At 42.5% G+C, this 21,888-nt stretch overlaps 1 protein-coding gene across 2 annotated transcripts in view; it reads right to left on the reverse strand.

The window, feature by feature from the left end:
• Positions 1 to 21,888, reverse strand: part of CCDC158 (coiled-coil domain containing 158) — a 39,782-nt gene that overhangs the window by 6,268 nt on the left and 11,626 nt on the right. For both annotated transcript variants that reach the window (XM_073002064.2, XM_078394481.1), the window contains 13 exons: positions 20,673 to 20,787; positions 19,022 to 19,141; positions 17,811 to 18,008; positions 13,746 to 14,228; positions 13,420 to 13,609; positions 11,394 to 11,546; positions 10,063 to 10,175; positions 8,851 to 9,009; positions 6,965 to 7,057; positions 5,436 to 5,558; positions 4,726 to 4,889; positions 3,279 to 3,332; positions 643 to 702 (listed from right to left, as the gene is read on the reverse strand). In XM_073002064.2, coding sequence (XP_072858165.2) covers positions 643 to 702; positions 3,279 to 3,332; positions 4,726 to 4,889; positions 5,436 to 5,558; positions 6,965 to 7,057; positions 8,851 to 9,009; positions 10,063 to 10,175; positions 11,394 to 11,546; positions 13,420 to 13,609; positions 13,746 to 14,228; positions 17,811 to 18,008; positions 19,022 to 19,141; positions 20,673 to 20,787 — 2,025 coding nt within the window. The remainder of the gene's footprint in view (positions 1 to 642; positions 703 to 3,278; positions 3,333 to 4,725; positions 4,890 to 5,435; positions 5,559 to 6,964; positions 7,058 to 8,850; positions 9,010 to 10,062; positions 10,176 to 11,393; positions 11,547 to 13,419; positions 13,610 to 13,745; positions 14,229 to 17,810; positions 18,009 to 19,021; positions 19,142 to 20,672; positions 20,788 to 21,888) is intronic.

Consider the following 21,888-nt stretch of genomic DNA (forward strand, 5'->3'; position numbering starts at 1 on the left):
TTGACACCCTATGATGCTACACACCAAGCCTATCTATTTAAGTGGGGAGGGCCATATTCTGAGAGGACAAACATCTGTACAGAGATGCCAAGAAGGGTCCAAACCTCACAACTGCTTTGTGATAGGCTCAGAAGAGCCTCTCACTGAGTCTGGTCTTCTGCCTCCAAGTGAGGCTGGCCAACCAGATGCTTTTAGGAGCTCATGTGCAAAATACAAAAATTAACCACTTGGTCCTGCCACATTTTTAAACTCAGAGGCATACAGTACATGCAGCCTGCAAACAGGAAGATTCCATGGCATGGGTAGGGTTAGTAGGAAGAGTGAGATTCATTTCTAAGGAGCTAGGTTGTGTCCGACATCAAACTATAATCCCCAAGTCCTTTTTTAAACTCCTTGAGAGGAAATGTGGAATAGGAGGAGGGTAGCGCTGAGAAAGGTAAATGAGATAAGGAGGCTGAGAAAAGCACTCGGTGGTGAATACCACGGGGAAATGTCAAAAACAGTGCTATCCCTAGGAGCGAAGATCGGTCCTGGGCAGCAGACAAGCAAATCAGCAACATCTCAGAGGAACTTCTCCTTCTTGTTCTCCCAGCCACAGACATGTAGTGCCAGAGAGCTAAAACCTAAGGCTTTGTTTCTCACCTGCCGAAAGTATCTTGCCTCGTGATGCCATCGGAAGGTAAATCTCGGACTGCTGCCTCCCTGTGCAGAGAAACAGATCTCCATTAAAGCTGCCAAGTAAGTTAATCTAAGGATGCTGGGAAAAATAGTGAATGCCTCGAGCAAGCAGCAAGACATGAGCGCCAGCAGCCCCCTTAAGGTACAAAAGACAATGAACACCCTTTTTTGGTGGAAAGGTAGCCTCATTTAAAAAAATAAACCAACAGAGAGAGAGAGAGAGAGAGAAACAAGGGCCATTCAGGGGCCTCTTATGTGGCTCACTGCATGTTCTTTTTTTAAAAACCAGGGCATCTTGTTTCCTGTGCAAATTTGTCAAGCACCCATGAAAGGCTAAAGGCTGTGCAATCAGAGTTACTTATTGGGCCACCCAATACTGAAAGGGAGGCTCCAGTGTCTCTATTTTGCTCCAGAAGGGTGTTTTATTTTATAATTTGTTTAACAGTGTCCTTAAAGGATAATATCTTCTATTTTTACTTGTGTCTGTTTTCTAAACTTTTTTAAAAGCTGTTTTGAGTCCCGCTGTCAGGAGAAAAGGTGGGAAAAGGTCAAATAAATTCATAAATAATGATGTGGATCGGGGAACTCTTGGGTCCTCCTGCACAGTGCCATTTTGCTACCACTTCCGGGTTATGTCAGAAAAAGACATTAGAGATAGCCTATGCTTAGAAGAGGTAATCCGTAACTACTGAAAGCCTCTGAGGGCTCTGCCAGACAGGGTGTCCACTTCTCTAAATACTGGTATTCACCACTTCCTATTATTTCAGAAATGACTTGTAATCTTGATGGTAGGTGGTCTTGTGAAGAAGCTTCTCTACTTCAGCACTCCTGGAGAGAATAACTGAAGCAAAGTTTAAAAAAAAACACACACACACACAAACAAGATTCTGGAAGGAAAGTGTGAAAGATGGTCTCAGCAGCCAATCCAAAATTCTCTTTGCATGAATTGACTGAAATCTTCTTTTTTCTCCTTTTTTGGAACAGGAACTGCACCATCTCCTGTGCCACCATCTGCTCTAGCACATTCATTTACCTTGTCTTTTTGTAACTTTTTTAAAAAAAATCTGGGAAACAATCATCATGCAAACCCATGACTACCCCACTATAGAATACAGACACTGTTTTAAAAAAAAGAAGGGGAAGAAAGAGCAAGGTTCAGATTGGAAAGCAAGACGTGGCATCAAACCACCCAGAATGGGAAAGGACAAGATTGGGAAAGTGGACAAAATTGAAAAAAATAAAAACTAAGACATGGTCCATACCAGGACAAGGGTAATGTCCTCTGAATGGCAGGACAAATCGAAGAAAAGTTCATGGCTTGGGGCTACTTGAAAGAGTTATGCATGCCTCCACTAGAAGAGCCATGAGCATCATGGCAGAGGCTTCTCTCACTTTTGTTAGCATGCTGATTAGCTTACTTTGTTTGGTGTCAGATCTTCAGGGCTTAAGCACAAGACCCCTTGAAGTCATAGAATCATAGAGTTGGAAGAGACCACTGAGGCCATTCAGTCCAACCCCCCGCCATGCGGGAACATCCATCAAAGTACTCCCAACAGATGGCCATCCAGCCTCTGCTTCAAAACTTCCAAAGAAGGAGACTCCACCACCCTTCGAGGCAGCCTCTTCCACTGCTGGACAGCTCTGACCGTCAGGAAGTTCTTCCTAATGTTCGGATGGAATCGCTTTTCCTGTAGTTTGAAACCATTGCTCAGTGTCCCAGTCTCTGGAGCCATGGAAAACAAACCTGTCCACTCTTCAACATGACTTCCTTTCAAATGTTTTCTTTTCTTTTTTGTAAGTCCTCCTCGTAGGACATGGGTTCCAGACTTTTAACCATTTTAGTCACCCTCCTCTGGACAAACTCCAGGTTGTCAACATCCTTCTTGAATTGAGGTGCCTAGAACTGGACACAATACTCCAGGTGAGGTCTGACCAAAGCAGAATAGAGTGGTACTATCACTTCCCTTGATGTAGACACTATGCTCCTATTGATGCAACCAAGAATTGCATTGACTTTCTTGGCAGCCGCATCACACTGCTGGCTCATGTTCAGCTTGCGATCTACCAAGACTCCTAGATCCCTTTCACAGGTACTGTTGTCCAGCCAGGTGTCTTCCATCCTATATCTGTGCAGTTCATTTTTATTGTCTAGCTGTAGGACCTTACATTTCTCCCTGCTGAAATTCATTTTGGGGGTCTTGGAGATCTACTTGCACAATTCAGACTCTCTGCAGGTCATATGGATTCTAATTAAGGGCTGTCTCTAATGCCTCATTGTGGGCCCCAAATTATTTCCTCAAGGAGGGGGTTCTGCTGAGTCCGAAGCAGAGCAGAGGCTTACGAGTTAGCAGCGAGACAGAAGGGGAGAAGCAGGAAGGAGTTACATCTGGAACAATGCTCAGAACACTGCTTAATGCTCAGAGATACAGGGGATGTCTATGAGTGAACAATAAGCCTTTATGAAACTGAAGAGCAATTTCTATTCCAAAAATTTGCAGTCCTAGTAATGTGAAAAATGCATCTCGCCATCCTTCTTCCTGGCCATATCACAGTAGTTCGCTCTTCAAAGGGGTCCCCATGTTCTAGCTGAACTGACTCACCTACTGTAAGTTTCATGTGCTCTTCTGCCGATACACTCTCTGCTTGTACGGTCACTGCATGGGGAAAAAAAAACAAGGCAATTGCTATAACAAAAGGTATCTATTTCAATTCCTAGTCTGTCCACCCTGATTTTTGTTTAGGAGAAAAGATAAAAAGGACATTCTTACGTCTTCATTACAACATGCTTAGGGATACTGTGGTGATGATAAAGCATCCACCAGTCATTGGCAGACCTGCCGTCCTGTCACGGAGTCTCAGTTGACTTAAAAATGAAAGACATGTCTGTGATTTATATGGCTAGGCGTGCAAAGTTTCGAAGCCTCAACGGCTGTCCCTGGCAACCTTATAAGCAGTTTGAAATTATGAGGCACGGGAAAGAACTTGAGGCCTTTGGATCCACCACCGTCCAGAGCTAAACTTGGATTCCTCCATGTTTACTGTCTACTAACATTCCCATTGACACCAACAGCAAGCAAGCATGGCGTCTGATTCCAGTTTGGATACAGTAGATGCAAAGACCGCCCCGTGTTATGCTCCTGATCCAGCTCCCTTCTGTTCTCTCCTCCAAATGCTAGATATTTAGCTTCTCAATCCTTCCAGGATTGGCTAATACCAGACACATGATGTGATGTGAAGTGTGGTCCTCAGGTGTGAAGATCATGGAACAAAGCAAGCAAGAAATATAGAAGAACTAGAACTTTGTGGAGTGAAGGGGGGGAAATCAGTCAGAAGTCTAAGAAGGTACCAAGTAGAGATGGGCACAAACTGTGCTTTGGTGTGGTTCGATGGACTGGGCCCACATGTGTTGCATAGGTGCCCGGGATTCCCTGCCCCGTCGCCTCCCATGGACACCCACTCAGACAAGGGAGTGGGGCATGGAAGCCCAGGGTGCTGCCCTGAGTGGGCCTCTGTGGGAGGAGGCAGGGCGTGGAATCCAGGGCACCTGCACAAACCCTGTGGGTCCAATCCGCCAAACTGCGCTGAAGCACCGAACCGCAGACCGTGCCCATGTCTAGTACCAAGTCAAGGAAAACAAGATGTCCAAGGAAAGAATTTTGTGAGCGGTCACAAGGAATGCAGGGGAAAAGGAGATCAGAAAAAAAAGAGGAGATTGGATAAGGACAAAAAAGTAGCGAAGAAGGCCAAATTTCATGCTGATTTGAAATAACCAACTGTCTAATCACAGATCTCTAATCTCCTACTCCTTTGCCTGCTCTTAGTGATGGTGGGGCAAGCCTAGAATTTAGTGAACAAGGTCACTACAAGAACTGTGTGCTTAATCAGCACATCAGGAACCACAAAACCTCTCATGTCCTGCATGAGCAAAAGGTTTCCTTTTTCTATAGATAATTCTTTTCCAAACTGCAACTCACAAAAACACACAGGATCAAGAGAATCTCGTCATTTCTGAAAGCATGTTCCTATGACAGTTTTGCACATCCTTACAATAGACTGCTGGCGCCTTCTAGCACTGAGTCAGTGTCATGGTCACTTTCACTGTCCGTTAAAATCACAGAAGGGATTTCGTCCACTGTACTACGTAGTTCTTGAAGAAGTAGTTTTAAATCTCGCAATGGGTCCTCCTTAGTAGAGCTGCTTCGGGATGATACCTAGATTTTTAAAAAATGGAAACAACTTACATTCATGAAATACAATAAAATAAACATGGTGGCAGGAGTTTGCCATCCGTTAAAACTCATTTGTTTTTGTGCAGCATCTTTTTTTCCTTTAAAGTCAGCATAATATTATTAAACAGGAATTAAACAAGGATTATATTAAAAACAGTAAATAAAATGAAAACTAAAACCCATTTAAAACAACAGAGCACACCAATGCATTTAAAAACCTCTCTCAGACCACCGTTGTTAAGGAAAAGCCTGCCTGAAGAGAAAGGTCTTTGCCTGCTTTCAGATGGACAGCAAAGATGGGGCCAGGCAGGCCTCCAGTGGAAGGAGTTCCAGAGTCTGGGAGCAGCCACCGAGAAGGCCCTCTCCTGTGTCCCTACCAAGTGCACGTGTTTTGATGGCTGTTGTGTTCAGTGATGCTTACTCCCAAGTAAGTGTGCACAGAACTATAGCCTAAGGTACTTTTTTTGGCCACTGCTACCATCAATTAAAATACTTTCACAGATTTTATATTCCAGAGCAGGTACATACCTGAGAGATGTGGCCGGCAAATGATTGGGATGCTGAAGCACTAGACGGGTGGGAATAAGGCAAAGTGGAATAACGTGGCTTCAACGAAGTGATGCCCAGAGCATATCCTGGCCCTTGCAGCTCCTGCAGAAAAATGAACTTATGAGTCAGTAGAATGCAACTGATCTGCAAAAGAAAGAATCCAGTGTGAAGGCTGCTAGCACACTGGTTATACACCAACAATTTAGAAGAACGATGCAGCATTAACAATGGGATATTTTAAGAAGCGATAAAACATAGCTTTCTAACAAGCTCCAGTGTCAGTTCTGGGCCCAGTGATAAGCTCTCATTGCTAATTACGGTAGACAGTTAGGATGAGACAGAAATGAACTGTATGAGATATGTACCATATTTTTCCGTGTATACGACTATACTTTTGTCTAAAAATTTTAGACTAAAAATTGAGGGTCGTCTTATACACAGAAGTAAGCTGAGGAGGAAAAAAACAAATGGAGGGGAAATCAGGGCTCAGAGTGATCCTGCAGGGCTTTGATCCCTGCTTTCCCCTCCACTTGCTAAGCCTTAGCAAAAGGAAACCAGGGATCAAGCTGCTGCAGGATCACTTTGATCTCTACTATCCTCTCTGCTTGCTAAGTTCCATGGGGCTTAGCAAAAGAAGGGGGGAGGATCAAAGCAATCCCGTAGCTGTGTAAGGGGGAAAGGGATCAAAATGACTGTGCAGTCGTGGAATTGCTTTGATCCCTTTCCCCCTCCTTTTGCTAAGCCACGTTGGGCTTAGCACAAAGGGAGAAAGCAGGGAACAAAGCCATCCTGCAGCATTTTGATCATTTTTACCCTACATTTGCTAAGCCCCACTTAGATTTCTTAATTTTGCGTTAGAAAAGTGGAGGAGGGCATCTTATACATGGGGGCGTCTTATACACGGAAAAATATGGGTATTTATGCAGAGATAAAGACTATATAACAAGGAGTCCAAATTTTATGAGCCGGTAATATTCACTGGTAAGAAGCTGGACAAAACAATGTTTAGGGAGACCATGTGCACAATGTGGGGGTTTCTAAGAACCTGAAGAAAGGAATTTTTTTGGACCAGACCAAGCAGGAAGAGGCTGTTCTGGGTGCAGGTGGGCCAAATGTATATTCCTGCAACAAAGTCTCCACCAATCCAAACACTGAGAATTAGAACTTGGAAGTCACATGTTATTTTAACATGTCAATAGTAAAATAATTACTTTTCATTAAGCAGGAAGAATGCATTTATTTCTTAAAGAGACAATGTTGTGAGGGTAACCTGAACCTTAATATTGTTACTTTTATAACACTGCTCTCCAGATGCATCAGCTGGCTTATCCTCCTGCTTAATGCAAAAGTAATGATTTTAACATCATCATATTATCATGAACATGTTATTTCCAAGCTGAGCATGTTCTAGAACAAAAAATGGTCTGATTTCAGAAAATTGTATTTAGAAAGGATTTTTTAAAAAAAGGATACGCTTCCAGTGCAATGCAGTGATGCAGAAGACTTACTTTAACATCCAACTTGTGTTGAAGTTTACAGCGCATAACCTCTTGTTCCTGTTGCTGCATAATGCACTGACATTCTGCAAACTGCATCGATGCCTATGTGGGACAATGTAAACATTATTCAGCTTTATGATGAACTTCTATATACTGAGATGCTTCAAATGTTTCTTGGTCTCCTGATACAAATTCTTTTAAAAAGCCTAGGAATCACTAACCAGTTTTGGGATTGAAGAAGGAGGGCCAAACATTCCATTCCACTTTATTTATATAAAGGTAGTGTAGGAAAGACTGATCCTGAAGCTGAGGATTCAATACTTTGGCCATGTCATGAGAAGAGAAAATTCCCTGGAAAAGACCCTGATGTTGGGAAAGTGTGAAGGCAAGAGGAGAAGGGGATGACAGAGGATGAGATGGTTGGACAGTGTCATCAAAGCAACCAACATGAATTTGACCAAACTCTGGGAGGCAGTGGAAGACAGGAGGGCCTGGTGTGCTCCCATCCATGGGGTCACGAAGAGTCGGATGCAACGTAACGACTAAACAACAAGTGTAGGAATTAAAATTCTCTGATTTTAATATTAAAGAGAATGGATGGGTAAGAAAAGTTTAAACTGTCCTCTCCTTACTATTCCACGATTCATCTGTGACATTCCACTGCCTTCTTGTCAGTATCAGGTCAGACAAAAGTTTCTAATACAGGGAGGGTCCCGTCAGTGATGCTGCCACCCAAATGGTTCAAGAAGTGTTGATGGATACTAACAAATATCCCCAGACCACAACTCTGAAAGATAACTTGCTTGTGGAAGTTTCAGATCTGGGGGAAATCTGATGCACCTTGTCCAGTCCCGGCCCCTTGTTTGTTCGAAAGCCTTAAAGATACAACCCTCCATGAAGGTCAAACACAAGGCAAAGACATAAAGTGTAATACCTGTCTGGTACCATGAAGCTTCCCATCCCTGAAGTCCTACTTAGGAGGAGGAACTATGACTCAACCTATGGATTAGGGCTTTATGGATACTCCAGAAAGGATGTTGCAGCTGGGAGAAGTGTTAAGCGGCTCAGTTCTGTGTTGGTAATTGTGATTGCAATGCCTCATCCTGCTTAGACCTCAGAGATTCCTTTGCTGGACAGATTTCCTACTGTTCTGAACACCTTCATCCTTATTTACTGGACAGCTCTCCAGCAAAACTAATTTGAACCATGCAGTGTTAATAGTGGGAACAGGACTCCATCGTTCACAGATATTTTTCACCCACTCCAGTTCACTGTTCGTCTTGGAGTTGGCCAAACAGAGCTTAGGGGACCAGCTGCAGAAATCAAACCCCCACCTCCCTCCTCAGCATGCGACGTTACCTTCAGGCAACCTCCTTGCTCGATCTATTAAAAAGAGAGGCCAATAAATCTGACTGCTACTGTTGCATCTCATTTGAATCCTCCTGGGAAGTGAAATCTACATTTCAGAACAGATTGCAGTGAACTTTCTTTGGAGTTAAAATGCGAATACTGGACCATCAGGTCAACTAGCTACATCTATAATAGTATTTTAATTTAACTATGGAGATTTCATAATACTTATCGGTGTAAAGTTCAACTGATTTCACAAAATGAATGTGTGATTAGTTTGGCTGGTTCATACCCTGTATGTAAACTGTCATTTAATGGTTCCTCAGATTGATTGATTGATTGATTGATTGATTGATTGATTGATTGATTGATTGATTGATTGATTGATTGATTTATTTATTTATTTATTTATTTATTTATTTATTTGCTTTATATCCCGCCCATCTGATATATTCTACTACTCTGGGCGGCTTACAGATCTGCCCTCTTTTTAATAATAGAGCCAGGAGTAAGAAGAAATATATATGTGGACTTCAAAACTATACCTTATCCAGAGCTGCTTCCACTGTGGCCAGTTTTTCTTTCAAACGTTTATCCTGTGCCTTTAGGATTTCCAGTTCTCCTGACATTTTGTTGTTCAAAGCAGCGAGGCAGCTAAGTTCTCGGCAAAGTTTATTTCTTTCTTCTTTCAGATAATGCTTCTCCTACATGGACATAGTGGAGAGGCTAAAATACAGCTGATATGAAATCTTCCAAGATGAATTCTTAAGAGTTTTATTTTGTATGCTGAGCTTGTGAAATAATTTGATCAAACCACAATCAAATGGGCAAAGACCCCATTTTCTATGACGTAACACTCAGAAATGTTCTGGGTGAATGTGAGTTTTATAGCCTGAGTAATGTAGTTAGATGTAATCATTGGCCTCAATTCTGCATGTTTTATTCAGCAAATGAACTTCAGGAAACCCATTTTTTTAAAAAAATCGAAATTATATGACTTTGGAATTTATTTCCTTATTAAAATTATCACAAAAGCGAGACGTTCTATTTCAAACTCAAGATATGTTTCCAGTATATCTCTTCTTCCTTCTGTTGGTAAAATAGTTTAATATACGTTTTATGAAATCTATGTACAGTGGTGCCTCACTTAGCGATGTTAATCCATTCTGCAAAAATTGCTGCAGAACGAAAACGTTGCTATGCAATATTAAAAAGCCCACAGAAACGCACCGAAACCCCTTCAATGCGTTCCTTTGGGCTTAAAACTCACTGTTGAGCGAAGATCCTCCATAGCGCCGCCATTTTCGGTGCCTCTAAAGCGAGGAATCCGTCCCAAAAAACAGCGGGTGGCCATGTTTTTTTCCTGGCGTAGTGGATAGTTGACTGCAAGCTCCAGAGTGATTGGAAGGGAGAGTGGAGCTGCTGCCAGCAGTGGACGTGGGAGTGGACGGTCTGGCCGTCATGTCCAGTCATATCTGAATGAGCCCCCTTTCCTCATCAATGCCCCCATTCCAATATGAAAGGGAAAGTAACTTGCAGGTGCTTTTAATAAATAGAAGGACCTGTCCCAGAGAAATCTGCACAGTAGATTTCAGAAGGATTTGTGGAAAAGAAGGGTAAGATTCAAAACAGTGAAAAGGAGCTGGATAAATTGTTTTCAATGAGCATGTTTGCTAAGGCAATGAATTCCCAAAAATCATGTTTGGCTTAGTCATTCTACAGCAATAAATTTAGTTAAACATTTTATCAGTTTTGACCTTCGTTGCGCTGGCCATTGCATCCTCCAAGAACTGGATCTTGCTCTGCAAAGCATCTATCTGTCCTCGTTTGGCTGTGATTTGCTTCTGCATCCCCATTGCAACTTTCATTGCTATGAAAGAGAAAGAATCCCAGTGCATTAGTGGCACCTTGCTTTGGCAACAAGGATTAAGAAACTCTTTGCAGATAATACACCGGGTTTTCAGAGCAGACATGTATTGAGACTTACAGTTCTGGCCAAAATAACATTCTTCTAGTACACCTAGGAGGGAATCTAAGCTATTCTTAAAGAACGTAGCAGGACCCATAGATATCTGAGAAAACCTTGGGAAGGGTAGCATACAACACAGATTTAACCTTATGTAGCATGTTCCGTGCCTAAGTCGCACTGGCCATGTGACCACGGAAGATTGTCTTCGGACAAAATGCTGGCTCTATGGCTTGGAAACGGGGATGAGCACCGCCCCCTAGAGTCGAACACGACTGGACAAAAATTGTCAAGGGGAACCTTTACCTTTACCTAGCATGTCAACAAGTGCTGGAATTGATTTCCCAGCATAAAATTCTTTTACTTAGTCCTTTTAAGTAAATAAGCCAAATTAGAGCCCAATAAGCTTCAGATGAGTTCCATGCTTAAGTCCTGAAGAAATCCAAACACCAACAAATCAATCTAAATTTGCATACCCCCAGAGCTGGAAGAACATCTTCATTTGTTAAAAATTGTCCGGTTTGTGGGCTATCTATAACACCTGTGTTTTACTTGTGGTTTTTGAAAATACAGCTGTCATGATATATCTGTGAAGATCCTCAGTCATCCAAGTGAGGTTATCTGGAAGTTGAGTCATGCAAATGGACTTCTTTCTATCAGGTTGAGATTGAAGAATTTGCTTGGATGAGTCGTGAAACATTTCAACCTAATAAGAAAGAAGTCCAGTTGCCAGGACTCAACTTCCAAACGGCTGTCATGATGTTTGAAAGCTAAAGAATGCTGGGCATGCGAATTTGGTGGGAATGCAAAGAATTTTTTACACTAAAGATCTGAAACCAGATAAAATTCCCAACTTTCCCAGGAAAAGGTGTTACTCCAGTTTTAAGTATCTAATATAAATACACCCATTATCTATTTTATTTGTCTTTATTTGCCAAACACATGAGCACCATAGACTCTGCAACTTTATATTACTATATAGAATGCTCAGTTCAGCTTCAGTTTCATACATGGCTTATATGTACTAAAATATGAAGATGAAGAAATGAAGATATTTATAAATATTGCCCTTTGGAAATAAAAGAAAGCAATTCCACAAAAAAATTATGCTCCCATGATTACCGTGGCCATCAGACCCCTCCATCGTCTTCAAGGTGCCTCTGGTTTGTTCCAGCTCAATTTGGGCAGATTTCAGCTGCAACTTCAGTTTGTTGACCGTAGCTTCCATCTCTTCCGTTTTTTCTCGGTAATCAGTCCTTATAGCTTCAGATTCCTCTGCAAAGCACCGGAATCAGAATGAAGTCACAGAGGCACAGCTCAGAAGCATTTTGTCAGAGATCCTGCTCCTGTACTATGTGCGTCTGTAAGCTTTTCCTCCCTTAACTCAATATCTTTTCCATCAAAGAACTGGCAAATGAATCTAGAGGGACATGTGAATTCCTAGATGACCACTCAAGAAACCACAGTTACAACACCAGTCAGGCAGAGATGCTGTGATAGGTATCAGAGTTCCTAACAGTACAGGGCTTTATAAGGTAAAGGTAAAGGTTCCCTTGACAATTTTTGTCCAGTTGTGTTTGACTCTAGGGGGCAGTGCTCATCCCTGTTTCCAAGCCATACAGCCAGCGTTTTGTCCAAAGACAATCTTCCGTGGTCACATGGCCAGTGCGACTTAGACACGGAACGCTGTTACCTTCCCACCAAGGTGGTCCCTATTTATCTACTTGCATTTGCATGCTTTCGAACTGCTAGGTTGGTGGGAGCTGGGACAAGTGACGGGCGTTCACTCCATCACGTGGATTCGATCTTACGACTGCTGGTCTTCTGACTCTGCAGCACAGGCTTCTGCAGTTTAGCCCGCAGCGCCACCATGTCCCTGTACAGGGCTTTATAAGTTAATACCAAAATCTTGAACCGAGCATGGAAAAGGTAAGGTAGTCAATGCAGGCAAGCCAGAACTGGAGAGATATGGTAGTACTCCTTCACTCCAGAAATCAACCTGGCCACCACATTCTAAAGAAATAACCCAAACTATATTAAAATAGAAAAGCAAGTACCAGTTTTCTAATCCCACTTTCTGCAACTCTACTTATATTTAAACTGCCATTCTTATTTGCCAAACACATGAGCACCATAGACTCTGCAACTTTATATTACTATATAGAATGCTCAGTTCAGCTTCAGTTTCATACATGGCTTATATGTACTAAAATATGAAGATGAAGAAATGAACTGGAAGGTCATCACAGTAAACAGGCTCAATTTCTGGTGACATACACTAGTTTAAAATGATGTCACTAGAGATCAGTAATTCTCGCATGCATTCCTTGAAAGTAAGGGATGGCGAGGAAGCAGTGATTTCATATGAAATCATTCTGTGTTGGGAATCATGATGCATTTTGCAAAATCATTGTTCAAGCTTTTTGATGGTCTGTATTCTAAGACTGAAATACCTTTCCATGTTACTATAGAAAAGTTTTTCAGAAATGTGGTAGTTTAAAGCTTGAGTGGGGAAGACGCTTGGAGAGGACTAAGTTTTAGCCAGGGAAGTTCTACCCATAACTTGCCTACAAACAGTGCCTGGTATGCTTGCACTGCCACGTATCCCCTCTCTGGGTCCTCCTGAACCATATGAAGGGACATTTGCAAGCCTTCTTCCCCACCAGCATCCTGGCATTCAGCCAACACATCCACCAACCAAACCCTCCTATAGTTCTTTCTGGCTGCATAGATAACACTTGTACCCCATCTGGGGATTTCTGAGACAGTTCAGTTGGGATTTCAGGTGCTTCACCCCTACTTTCAGGCAAAGTCTCACTGCATTTTTCAGGCACCCCTATGGAGCCAACATTTTCCTGGGCTCTCAGGTACACCTCCTCCTCCTTTCTCTCTCGCTCTGGGGTAGAAGACTCCTCTGGACTGTAAACTATTAAAGGATCAGCAGAGGTGGGACCAGGAAGGAAGCATCAGGAGAGGCAGGACCAGAGGAAGGAAGGGGACTATGGAATGGAATGTGAGTTCAAGGTATTCTGTGAGTTCTTCTTAGTCTATTCACTCAGTCTTTCTTAATACTTTTCTCCTGTTTTCAATTCTACGAAGCAAAACAATTGCTGAAAAAAATAGGATTTTAAAAAGAAGATGAACCCACCTGCAAGTGTTGCAAGCTCAATTCGACCGGCTCTCACTTCGGTCACAAGCTCTTCTCTTTCCAGCGTCATCTCCTTTATCACCCGGAGCTTCTCAGAGTTTGCATTCATCAATTTCACCCGTTCCAATTCCATTTCACTCAGGCTGGCCTCCAACTCACGGATCTCGCTATCTTTCTTGTCCTGCAAAATCTAGATTTTTTTTAAAAAAGCTGCTTATTACTCCTGCTTATCAGTTGGTGTATATCGGCCTTAGGATGAAACCCAATGCTTTTCTTTGAAAAAAGGATTAACACTGCCTACCCTAGAAACACAAAAACAGACACACCTTTAGTTCATGGACCTCCAGTTTCTTCTCATTCACTTCTTTCAAAAGATGGGATTTCTCCGTCTCCATGGCACCAACTGCCCGGCCGTGTTGGTCTACAATCTGCGTCATGTTCTCAATTTGCTTCTGTAGAATCTCAATCACTTTCTCCTTTTCCGTCAGCTGCAGCTTCAACGACTCGCACTCGGACTGCACGCTTCGCAGGTGTTCACTTTCCTTCTTCAGTTGCTGGAGCTCCTCCAGCTTGCTGTCCACCCGCCCGTGGAGCTTTTCGATCTCAGCGTTGGTCGACTCGATCACTTTTTCCTTCTCTTGCAGACAGGAGGTCAACTCAGCCACTTGCCTCTCTGCCGTCTCCAACCGTGTCTTCTTCTCCGCGAGTTCTTCCATAACTTTACGGAGCGTGTCTTTGGTGGACTCTTGCAGGGCGGCGAGGGAGGCCACTTTTTCTACACTTTCATTCTTTTCTCGGATGGCAGACATCTGAAAAAAACAAACCCAACAACAGTTGTTTTCTCCGTACGTGCTCTCCAACAACATTCTACATTCTTAACGAAACGTGAGGAAGGATGCTATTTTAAGCTAGGGGGACAAGGTCAGGTTTGTTCCCATTTCCCTAAGAAGTTCAGATCAAGAGGGGGCTGGCACCGAGTTTTTATCTGCTTTCTCTGCCAATTAGGGACGTGGTGCCGCTGTGGGCTAAACCGCAGAAGCCTCTGCTGCAGGGTCAGAAGACCAAGCAGTCGTAAGATTGAATCCACGTGACGGAGTGAGCGCCCGTCACTTGTCCCAGCTCCCACCAACCTAGCGGTTCAAAAGCATGCAAATACGAGTAGATTAATAGGGACCACCTCGGTGGGAAGGTAACAGCGCTCCGTGTCTAAGTCGCACTGGCCATGTGACCACGGAAGATTGTCTTTGGACAAAACGCTGGCTCTATGGCTTGGAAACGGGGATGAGCACCGCCCCCTAGAGTCGAACACGACTGGACAAAAATTGTCAAGGGGAACCTATACCTTTACCTTTTTTCTCTGCCAATTAACCTTCACACAGTCACCGAAAACGCTTCCTCATTACTGGGTCAATCATATGGCCCCCATGATATTCACCTATTTCCATCTGTTCCCTTCACATAGATATGTCCAGTAAGCCTTTTTAGTTCTCTGTGTTGAAGATCCTGGGCTAAAACCTCCTTTTTAAACTTTGTAGTTCTTCCACACAGCTGTAACACACACACACACACACACACACACACACACACACACACACACACACACACACACACACACACACACACACACACACACACACACACACACACACACACAAACACACACACACCAAGCCAAAGTCTCTCTTTCATTTTTATCTCTACGGCACCTCTGTCCCTCTTCTCAAACACCAGAAGATCCTTCCCTCACAATGCCATTATGAAATATTCCGCTCAAACACCACAGAATACCAACAAGTTTTTCATCTAACTAAAGATCCTCAAGGTCAGCCGAATTCCAGTCATCGAAGACCAGATGAAGCAGAAAGGCTATGCCAAGTTTCTTTGGAGGCAGAGGAGCAAAAAAAGAAGAGTCAATGCATCAACCCATGAGAAGACCACTTTAGGCGCTCCTCTCACACTGCCTAGCTGGCAGCTTTATTTACTTCCCTGCTTATTTATTTATTGCTTCTATATTATACCTTTCTTCTAGAAAAGACAAGGAACTACACACAACATTTTCCCCATCTTTATTTCATCCACACAACAATGCTAATCTATGCTCCAAGAGTTAGCGAATGGAACAAAGTCTCCAGTGAGTTCCATGGGGAATTGAACCCAGTTTCCAAAAACGACAGTACAATGTGCCACTTATTGCACCACAGTAGGGGTCAGCTGTGTAATCCAGCTCAAGCAGATGGTGCACCACTGCCAATGTCTGTAACATTGCCTTACAACCAGGAAGGATTAAATTTGTTCTAGATGAAACCTATATTGCAAGAACGTCCACTGCCCCATCCTTCAATGGCCCTGTCACGGAATCTCTCTCTCTCTCTCTTTCAAACCCCCAAACTCCCAACACACACCTTTGATCAAACATGTAACAATGGCACCCTCTGTAGGCACGCTGGATACATAACCACAGACTGACTTCTAATATGCCTCCAACCACATGCATGGCATGCAAGCTTACAGGGTTACAATGGTGCCTCGCTAGACAGTTAACCCGCATGACAGTTTTTTCGCTAGACATTGGCTTTTTGCCATTGCTATAGTGATTCGCAAAACAGTGATTCCTATGGGGGAATTTCGCTGGACAATGTTTGGTCCCTGCTTCGCAAACCGATTTTCACTAGACGATTTTGACACCTCCGCGCTCGCAAACAGGTGTTTTTGGGACCTAAGCTTCGGAAGACAGCTATTTAAACAGTTGACTGGCAGTTCGCAAAGCGACTTTCCTATGGCCGATCTTCGCTAGACAACGATGATTCTTCCCCATTGGAACACATTAAACAGGTTTCAATGCATTCCAATCGGGAAATACTTTTCGCTAGACAATGATTTCGCTAAACAGCGATTTCAGTGAAACGGATTATCATCATCTAGCGAGGCATCACTGTATATGATTCTGCAGAAAAAAAGCAAGGAAAAGGCAGCGTGGTTCCCCAAGATCACACAAATACAAGAGTGGGTGATACCGGTACTTTTTATTGGACCACTTAAAAAATCAAATAAATTGCAAGCTTACATGGAAAAATTTCACTTCATCAGGCTGTCAACCCATCATGGGTAGCACAGAAAAATCACAGACAAGAATCCCAAAATGATATGATTCTGCAGTGACACAACTCTCAGTTTGTCATTTGCCTCCTTTCAGTTAGAGGAGACTGGGCTTTTAAAAAAAGTTTCCACTGGCCTCCGCAAGATTTTTTTGAAAAAAGTAACTTCTATGCAGGGGATGGGGAGTCTGGATGCTGGCCGGGGATGACCAAGGGCTGTACCTTAGCCCACCTGTGGACAGTTCCTACTAAAGCATCAAAAAGCCATTGGTGGGCATATGAACAAAGGGTGACCTCCTGATTTTAATCTAAAATTAAAAAATAGGCCCTTGGCTAACAAGTGTTGAAGAACAAGATCCATACTGTATGTGTGTTTTTTGGGGGGGAGATAGCTGTGTTAGAATGCAACTACACAGCAGGAAAAATGTATTTATTTTATTTATTTATTTGATTTTTACCCCGCCCCTCTAGACCATGTCTACTCGGGGCGGCTTACAATATGGGATGATCTGTGATTAGCCGCTATGGAAGTCACGTTTCCCCAGCTCAAATTGGAGTAGCTGTCCAGATTTGCAAAAGTCAGTCAGGGGGAAGGGCACAGCGCTCAGTTTTCACTGGGCTCCAACAGCAGAGGCTGCCTGGCCAAGGTGTTAACAAGTGCTAGTGGGCAATTTCCACCCTTCTCTCTCTCTTTTTAAAAATGTTCCTAAGTGCTCTAGTGAAAGCCTTTCTAGCACTGAACTGAAATCTCTTCTTCTTCTTCTCTTTCTAAAGAAACATGTTGAAGAGAAGGGGCCCTCGGTTGAGGAGAACTGACACCCTGGGAGCACCCTTATGCTTTGGACCATGGCGGGAAGTGGACAAAAGCAGTATCAAACCCATCACAACCAGTTTAAGCCACCCCTGCCAGCCTAACAAAACAACAACCCAACGAGGATGCCTCACTCAAAACAGACGATTTCACAGCCAGTTTTCCTGCCCTGTGGTTTATGCCATGTAGTGTCAGAGTTTTAATCCGAAGATTCATCAATGCCCAATCTAAGGTAAATGGCAGGGAAAATGGCCACTGTAATTCTGTTGCAGCAAAATTCATGAAGAGTCTTATGCCACCTTAAAAATTAGCAAGTGTTATTTGGTACAAGTTGTTGTGGACTTGAGCCAGAGACCTCTGAAGAAGTTAGAGGCATTCAAATAACACTTGCTAGTCTTTAAGATGACACAGACCTTTGTTCCTTTTGCAGTACACATGTTTTCGTTCAATCTCTTCTTGGCTGAGGACCCTCCTTCCTTTCAGACCTGCCGTTCCATTTGCTCCTCGCACTCCGTTTTCATGGACTTCACAAGAGAATCCATGCGCTGCAGTTCCATGTTCTTGTTGTCCAGTTCCCGCCGCAAATGGTCGATGGTGATGCTGCTGCCGGTGTCCCGGTCCCAGAGCCTCTTATTCTGCTCCGTTTCCAGGCTGAGCTCCAGCTCCTTCTTATGTAGTTCAGCCTGCAAGAGAATCATACATATTTAGACTCTCAGGGAGCATTTAAAGGGAGCTGTGATCTTTAAAAAGCAAGGGAAGTCATCAAATACACTGCCAAATTAATTTTGCAGCACTGCAGAGACAGAAAAGCCACATACACACACAATCTTGAAAGACCCATCTATAGCTGGAAATAAACACACCAGAAATAACTTCCAGTGTTTCCAATCTACTTTTCAAAATATCCTCTGGGGATGCTGATGCTTGGAAAGAAGACTTTGGTAAGCTAACAACATACGAAATGTAATCCTTTAATTAGACTAAAAGCCAGAATATAGGGTTTTTTTCCCCCTGAAGTTGTCAGAATGGCAGTCGGTAGCCATATTAGCCTGCTGCTTACAACTTAAAGAGAGTCTTGTGGTACTGTTTGTGGTCTGCAGCACACTATATGCAGACTCCATATAGTGTGGATGGTGTGGAAAGATCACTACTGAACATCTAAAGGAATACATCCATGGTGTTACTTTGTACGCAACTAAAGGACTTGTATCATCCTGTGAGCTTTAAATACTTTGCGATAAGAGTCTAATTTTCTCTCATACTACTCCTGATTAGCTATCATGTGTTAATTCTCTCACTTCAGGCAAGGACAAAATGCTTCCAGGACTGGTAATTCAGTGGGATACAGTATGTATTCAACTGGTTGCCTTCCCCCAAACTTATTAATTTTCCCCAAATCTCATTTTTCAAATCAAGAAATGGACTTCCCACCGCCTCCAATTTCTTTCTCTCTCTCTTTTTCAATTTTGGGTTCTCTGTGTAGCCCCTAAAGGATCCAAAGTGCAAAAAATTGGGTCCCCAACTCTATTCAATTTGCCTACCCTACTTTTACTTCAATGGTGATATTTATATCATGAAACCTGATGGTAAACTCTGATTTTCTCCACAAATGTGTAGAATTTGATTCACTTAGTCGGTTTGAAAAGGGATTTACAAAAGTCAATCTTAATTAGGTATTTCTTTCTCAGATCCCTACCATTAAGTGCTGAACCTGATCGTCTAAGTTCCCAGTTTCTTGGCTGTACTGATCCCTTTCGCTTTGAGTCTCAGCAATCTCAGAGCGAGCCAGATGCAGCTGTTTCTCCAGGTCTTCTATCTAAGATGTTAAAAAAAGAGATAGCAGAAATAAGACGTATGTTACCACAGGTTTTTACTTAGAAGATCAGGCCAGCAGGAAAGGTACAAGGGACAATAAGTATGCCATCCTGGGCGCAGAACCACCTTCCTCATAATCTAAGGGCTTGATCACACCAGTCAAAAGAAACCCAGTTAAACTGATTTGGCTGTTTTTAAAATCAGTTCATAATTTTCCATTCACACAATGCATGACCAACACTAATTCTTTTGCCTGGGCAATCGGTTTATTTCCCCTTGCCAGGAAGGTTGTTTTAAATTATATCAATGATATATTACTTCATTCCTTATTGTTTCAGTGTGTGTAAATGTTGCTGTCGATTTACTTCCTTTGCAAAGGGTCAGGTTTCTGGGCACTGTGGCCACTTCATGGCTACTGCGCTTGTATCCTTTTGATTTTTTTTTGAAAGGTATATTAATAAATCACGAGGAGCTGCCACCACCACGAGAACAACATTAATACATTGCTCAGAAGGAAATAGCCTCACCCCGCTTCATTGCGGATGAAAGAGGTCTTGAGATTTCCTGCTTTGAATGGTAAAGAAAAAAGCATTGCATTTTTTAAAATCCTGCTCTTCACAATACTTTTCAAGTCTGTTAAAATTCACTTCCTCCTCCTGATGCTGTTCAAAAGGGAAAAGAAAAATGAAAGCCAAGAGCTGAGAGGGAGAGATATGCAGAGAAATAAGGAAAATGAGAGAGGTGAGTAAAGGAGGGAAGGGAAAAGGGGAGGAGGAGAGAAGTCTCATACTGTTTCATTGATCTATCATCTCTGGTAAGTAAAAGAAAAAGGCCGGGGGGGGGGTGATTGCTCCCAGAAACAACAGAGAAAATGAATCAATATAAAATTAAAGAGCACTGTACAAGTTCAAATAGCAGGAAGGAATTGACACAGGTAAAATCAATGCAAACACTCCCACCAATATATATTTAATTTATATATGATTACAGAATATATGCAGTGGTAACAACAGAAAGAGGAAATGAATTGGTATAACTGGAATTTTTTTCTCAGTGTGATCAAGCCCTAAAAGCATTCTTATTTAAACAACATTCTGCCCTACACTTTGAGGAAACATTTCCCACACGGCAAATTTTGAGGACATACTTGTGTGGAACATGCCTGCTGAAATCCAAAGGCTGGCTATATTGCTACTCATCCTTCCAAAGGCAAGCAAAATCAGAGTTACATGAAATAGTACAAATTGACTGATGATAGAAAAACAAGAAATTTGCTTGTGGTGTCTGCCAATTTGGAGAACTTTAAAAAAGGAAGAGAAAAGGGTCATCAATGAATACTGATCAGGATGGCTATATGTCACCAACACTATTAGAGGCAGTATACCTCTTTATATCATGTCAGGCAAAAAACAGAAAAGAATTTAAAAATATTGTGCCTGTTATATTTTAATGTGAGCTTGTGTTATAGGTACGGTTTCATCATTGGACATTATTTCATCATTGGACATCAGCAATATGCTTTTTGGACAAACCTTGTCCTGTGACATTCTCCTGGCTTCTCGCAGCTCAGAACGCAATTGGGACACAGTGCTTTCCAGCTGACTAATCTGGCGTGTATACAAGGAACTCTGATTTTTTGCTTGCTCTCTAAGGAATAACATTTTTAAAAAGATAAAAGAGAGAAAATAAAACAGACAGAAACCAAAAATTAAACATTGTCACATTCAAGGATGCATAGCTCAGTCACATCAAGCAGATCACGGATAGTGGTTTTAAAAACACACATCCTTTAGAGGAGTTTGGAAAAGTTACTTTTTCTGACACAACATCCAGGATCCCAGAGATACCAACCATGCAGACTAAGAGACTCATACAATCAGAATATCATACAAAAAAAAGTAGGTTTTCATCTTCTATCATTCAGATATGGCTATCACTCCTACAAGGTGCTGGGATGAGCATTAGCTTGGGTGGCAGTAAGAAAAGGGGTTGAACAAATTCAGGGAGAAGGGACTGATCACTGGCTACCGGCTGTGAATGTTAAATGGAAACTCCATGTTCCTACATGCATCCCCTGGACTGCCAGCTGCTGATGCAGGCCAAACCAGAGAGGCTCGTGTCTTGCTTATAGAGTTGCCCCAAGAAGTGATTTAGCTTCTTTTGGGAAGATTGTATTTAATGAGATAAATGAAGGGTCAAATCATGTGTTAAGAGAAACACACATTCTCTACTGTCACGATGTCTTGCCTCTGGTCACATATTTCCTCAAAAGCTCGGTGCCTGAAAAATTAAGTTGGGAAATGAACCTTATGTTCTGCTTCCAATCATCAATCACAGAACAAAAGCAAGCCTTTTGCAAAACGCAGAGTAGAGCAAGCTCATGCTTGGGTGGTAAAGACACCTTTTGTCATTTCCGCAAGCTCAGTTTCTAATGACGAGCTGCTGTATCTCTCAAAGACTGAAGATGGATTTTTAAAAAATCCATGGATCATTTCTAGCTCTTCACTTAACCCAAGGTGCTGAATTAGGGTAAGCCAGATGTGGAATAAATAAAATAGATTTATTCTTATGCCAATAAATAATCTATCAGTCAAACAGCCCAAAATGCTTGGCCCTTAAACTTTTGGCTTGTACTGCTGAATTGCTTCCACTTGCCTTCTCCTGCAAGAAAAAGGAACTAGGAACTCTACCAAGGCGAAAATGTTTGTCTGTTATATTCACAAAGCTTCGCTCTTGGCTGGCCTCTCC

The sequence above is a fragment of the Pogona vitticeps genome, chromosome 5 (genome assembly GCF_051106095.1).
Source record: "Pogona vitticeps strain Pit_001003342236 chromosome 5, PviZW2.1, whole genome shotgun sequence".
NCBI lineage: Eukaryota > Metazoa > Chordata > Lepidosauria > Squamata > Agamidae > Pogona > Pogona vitticeps.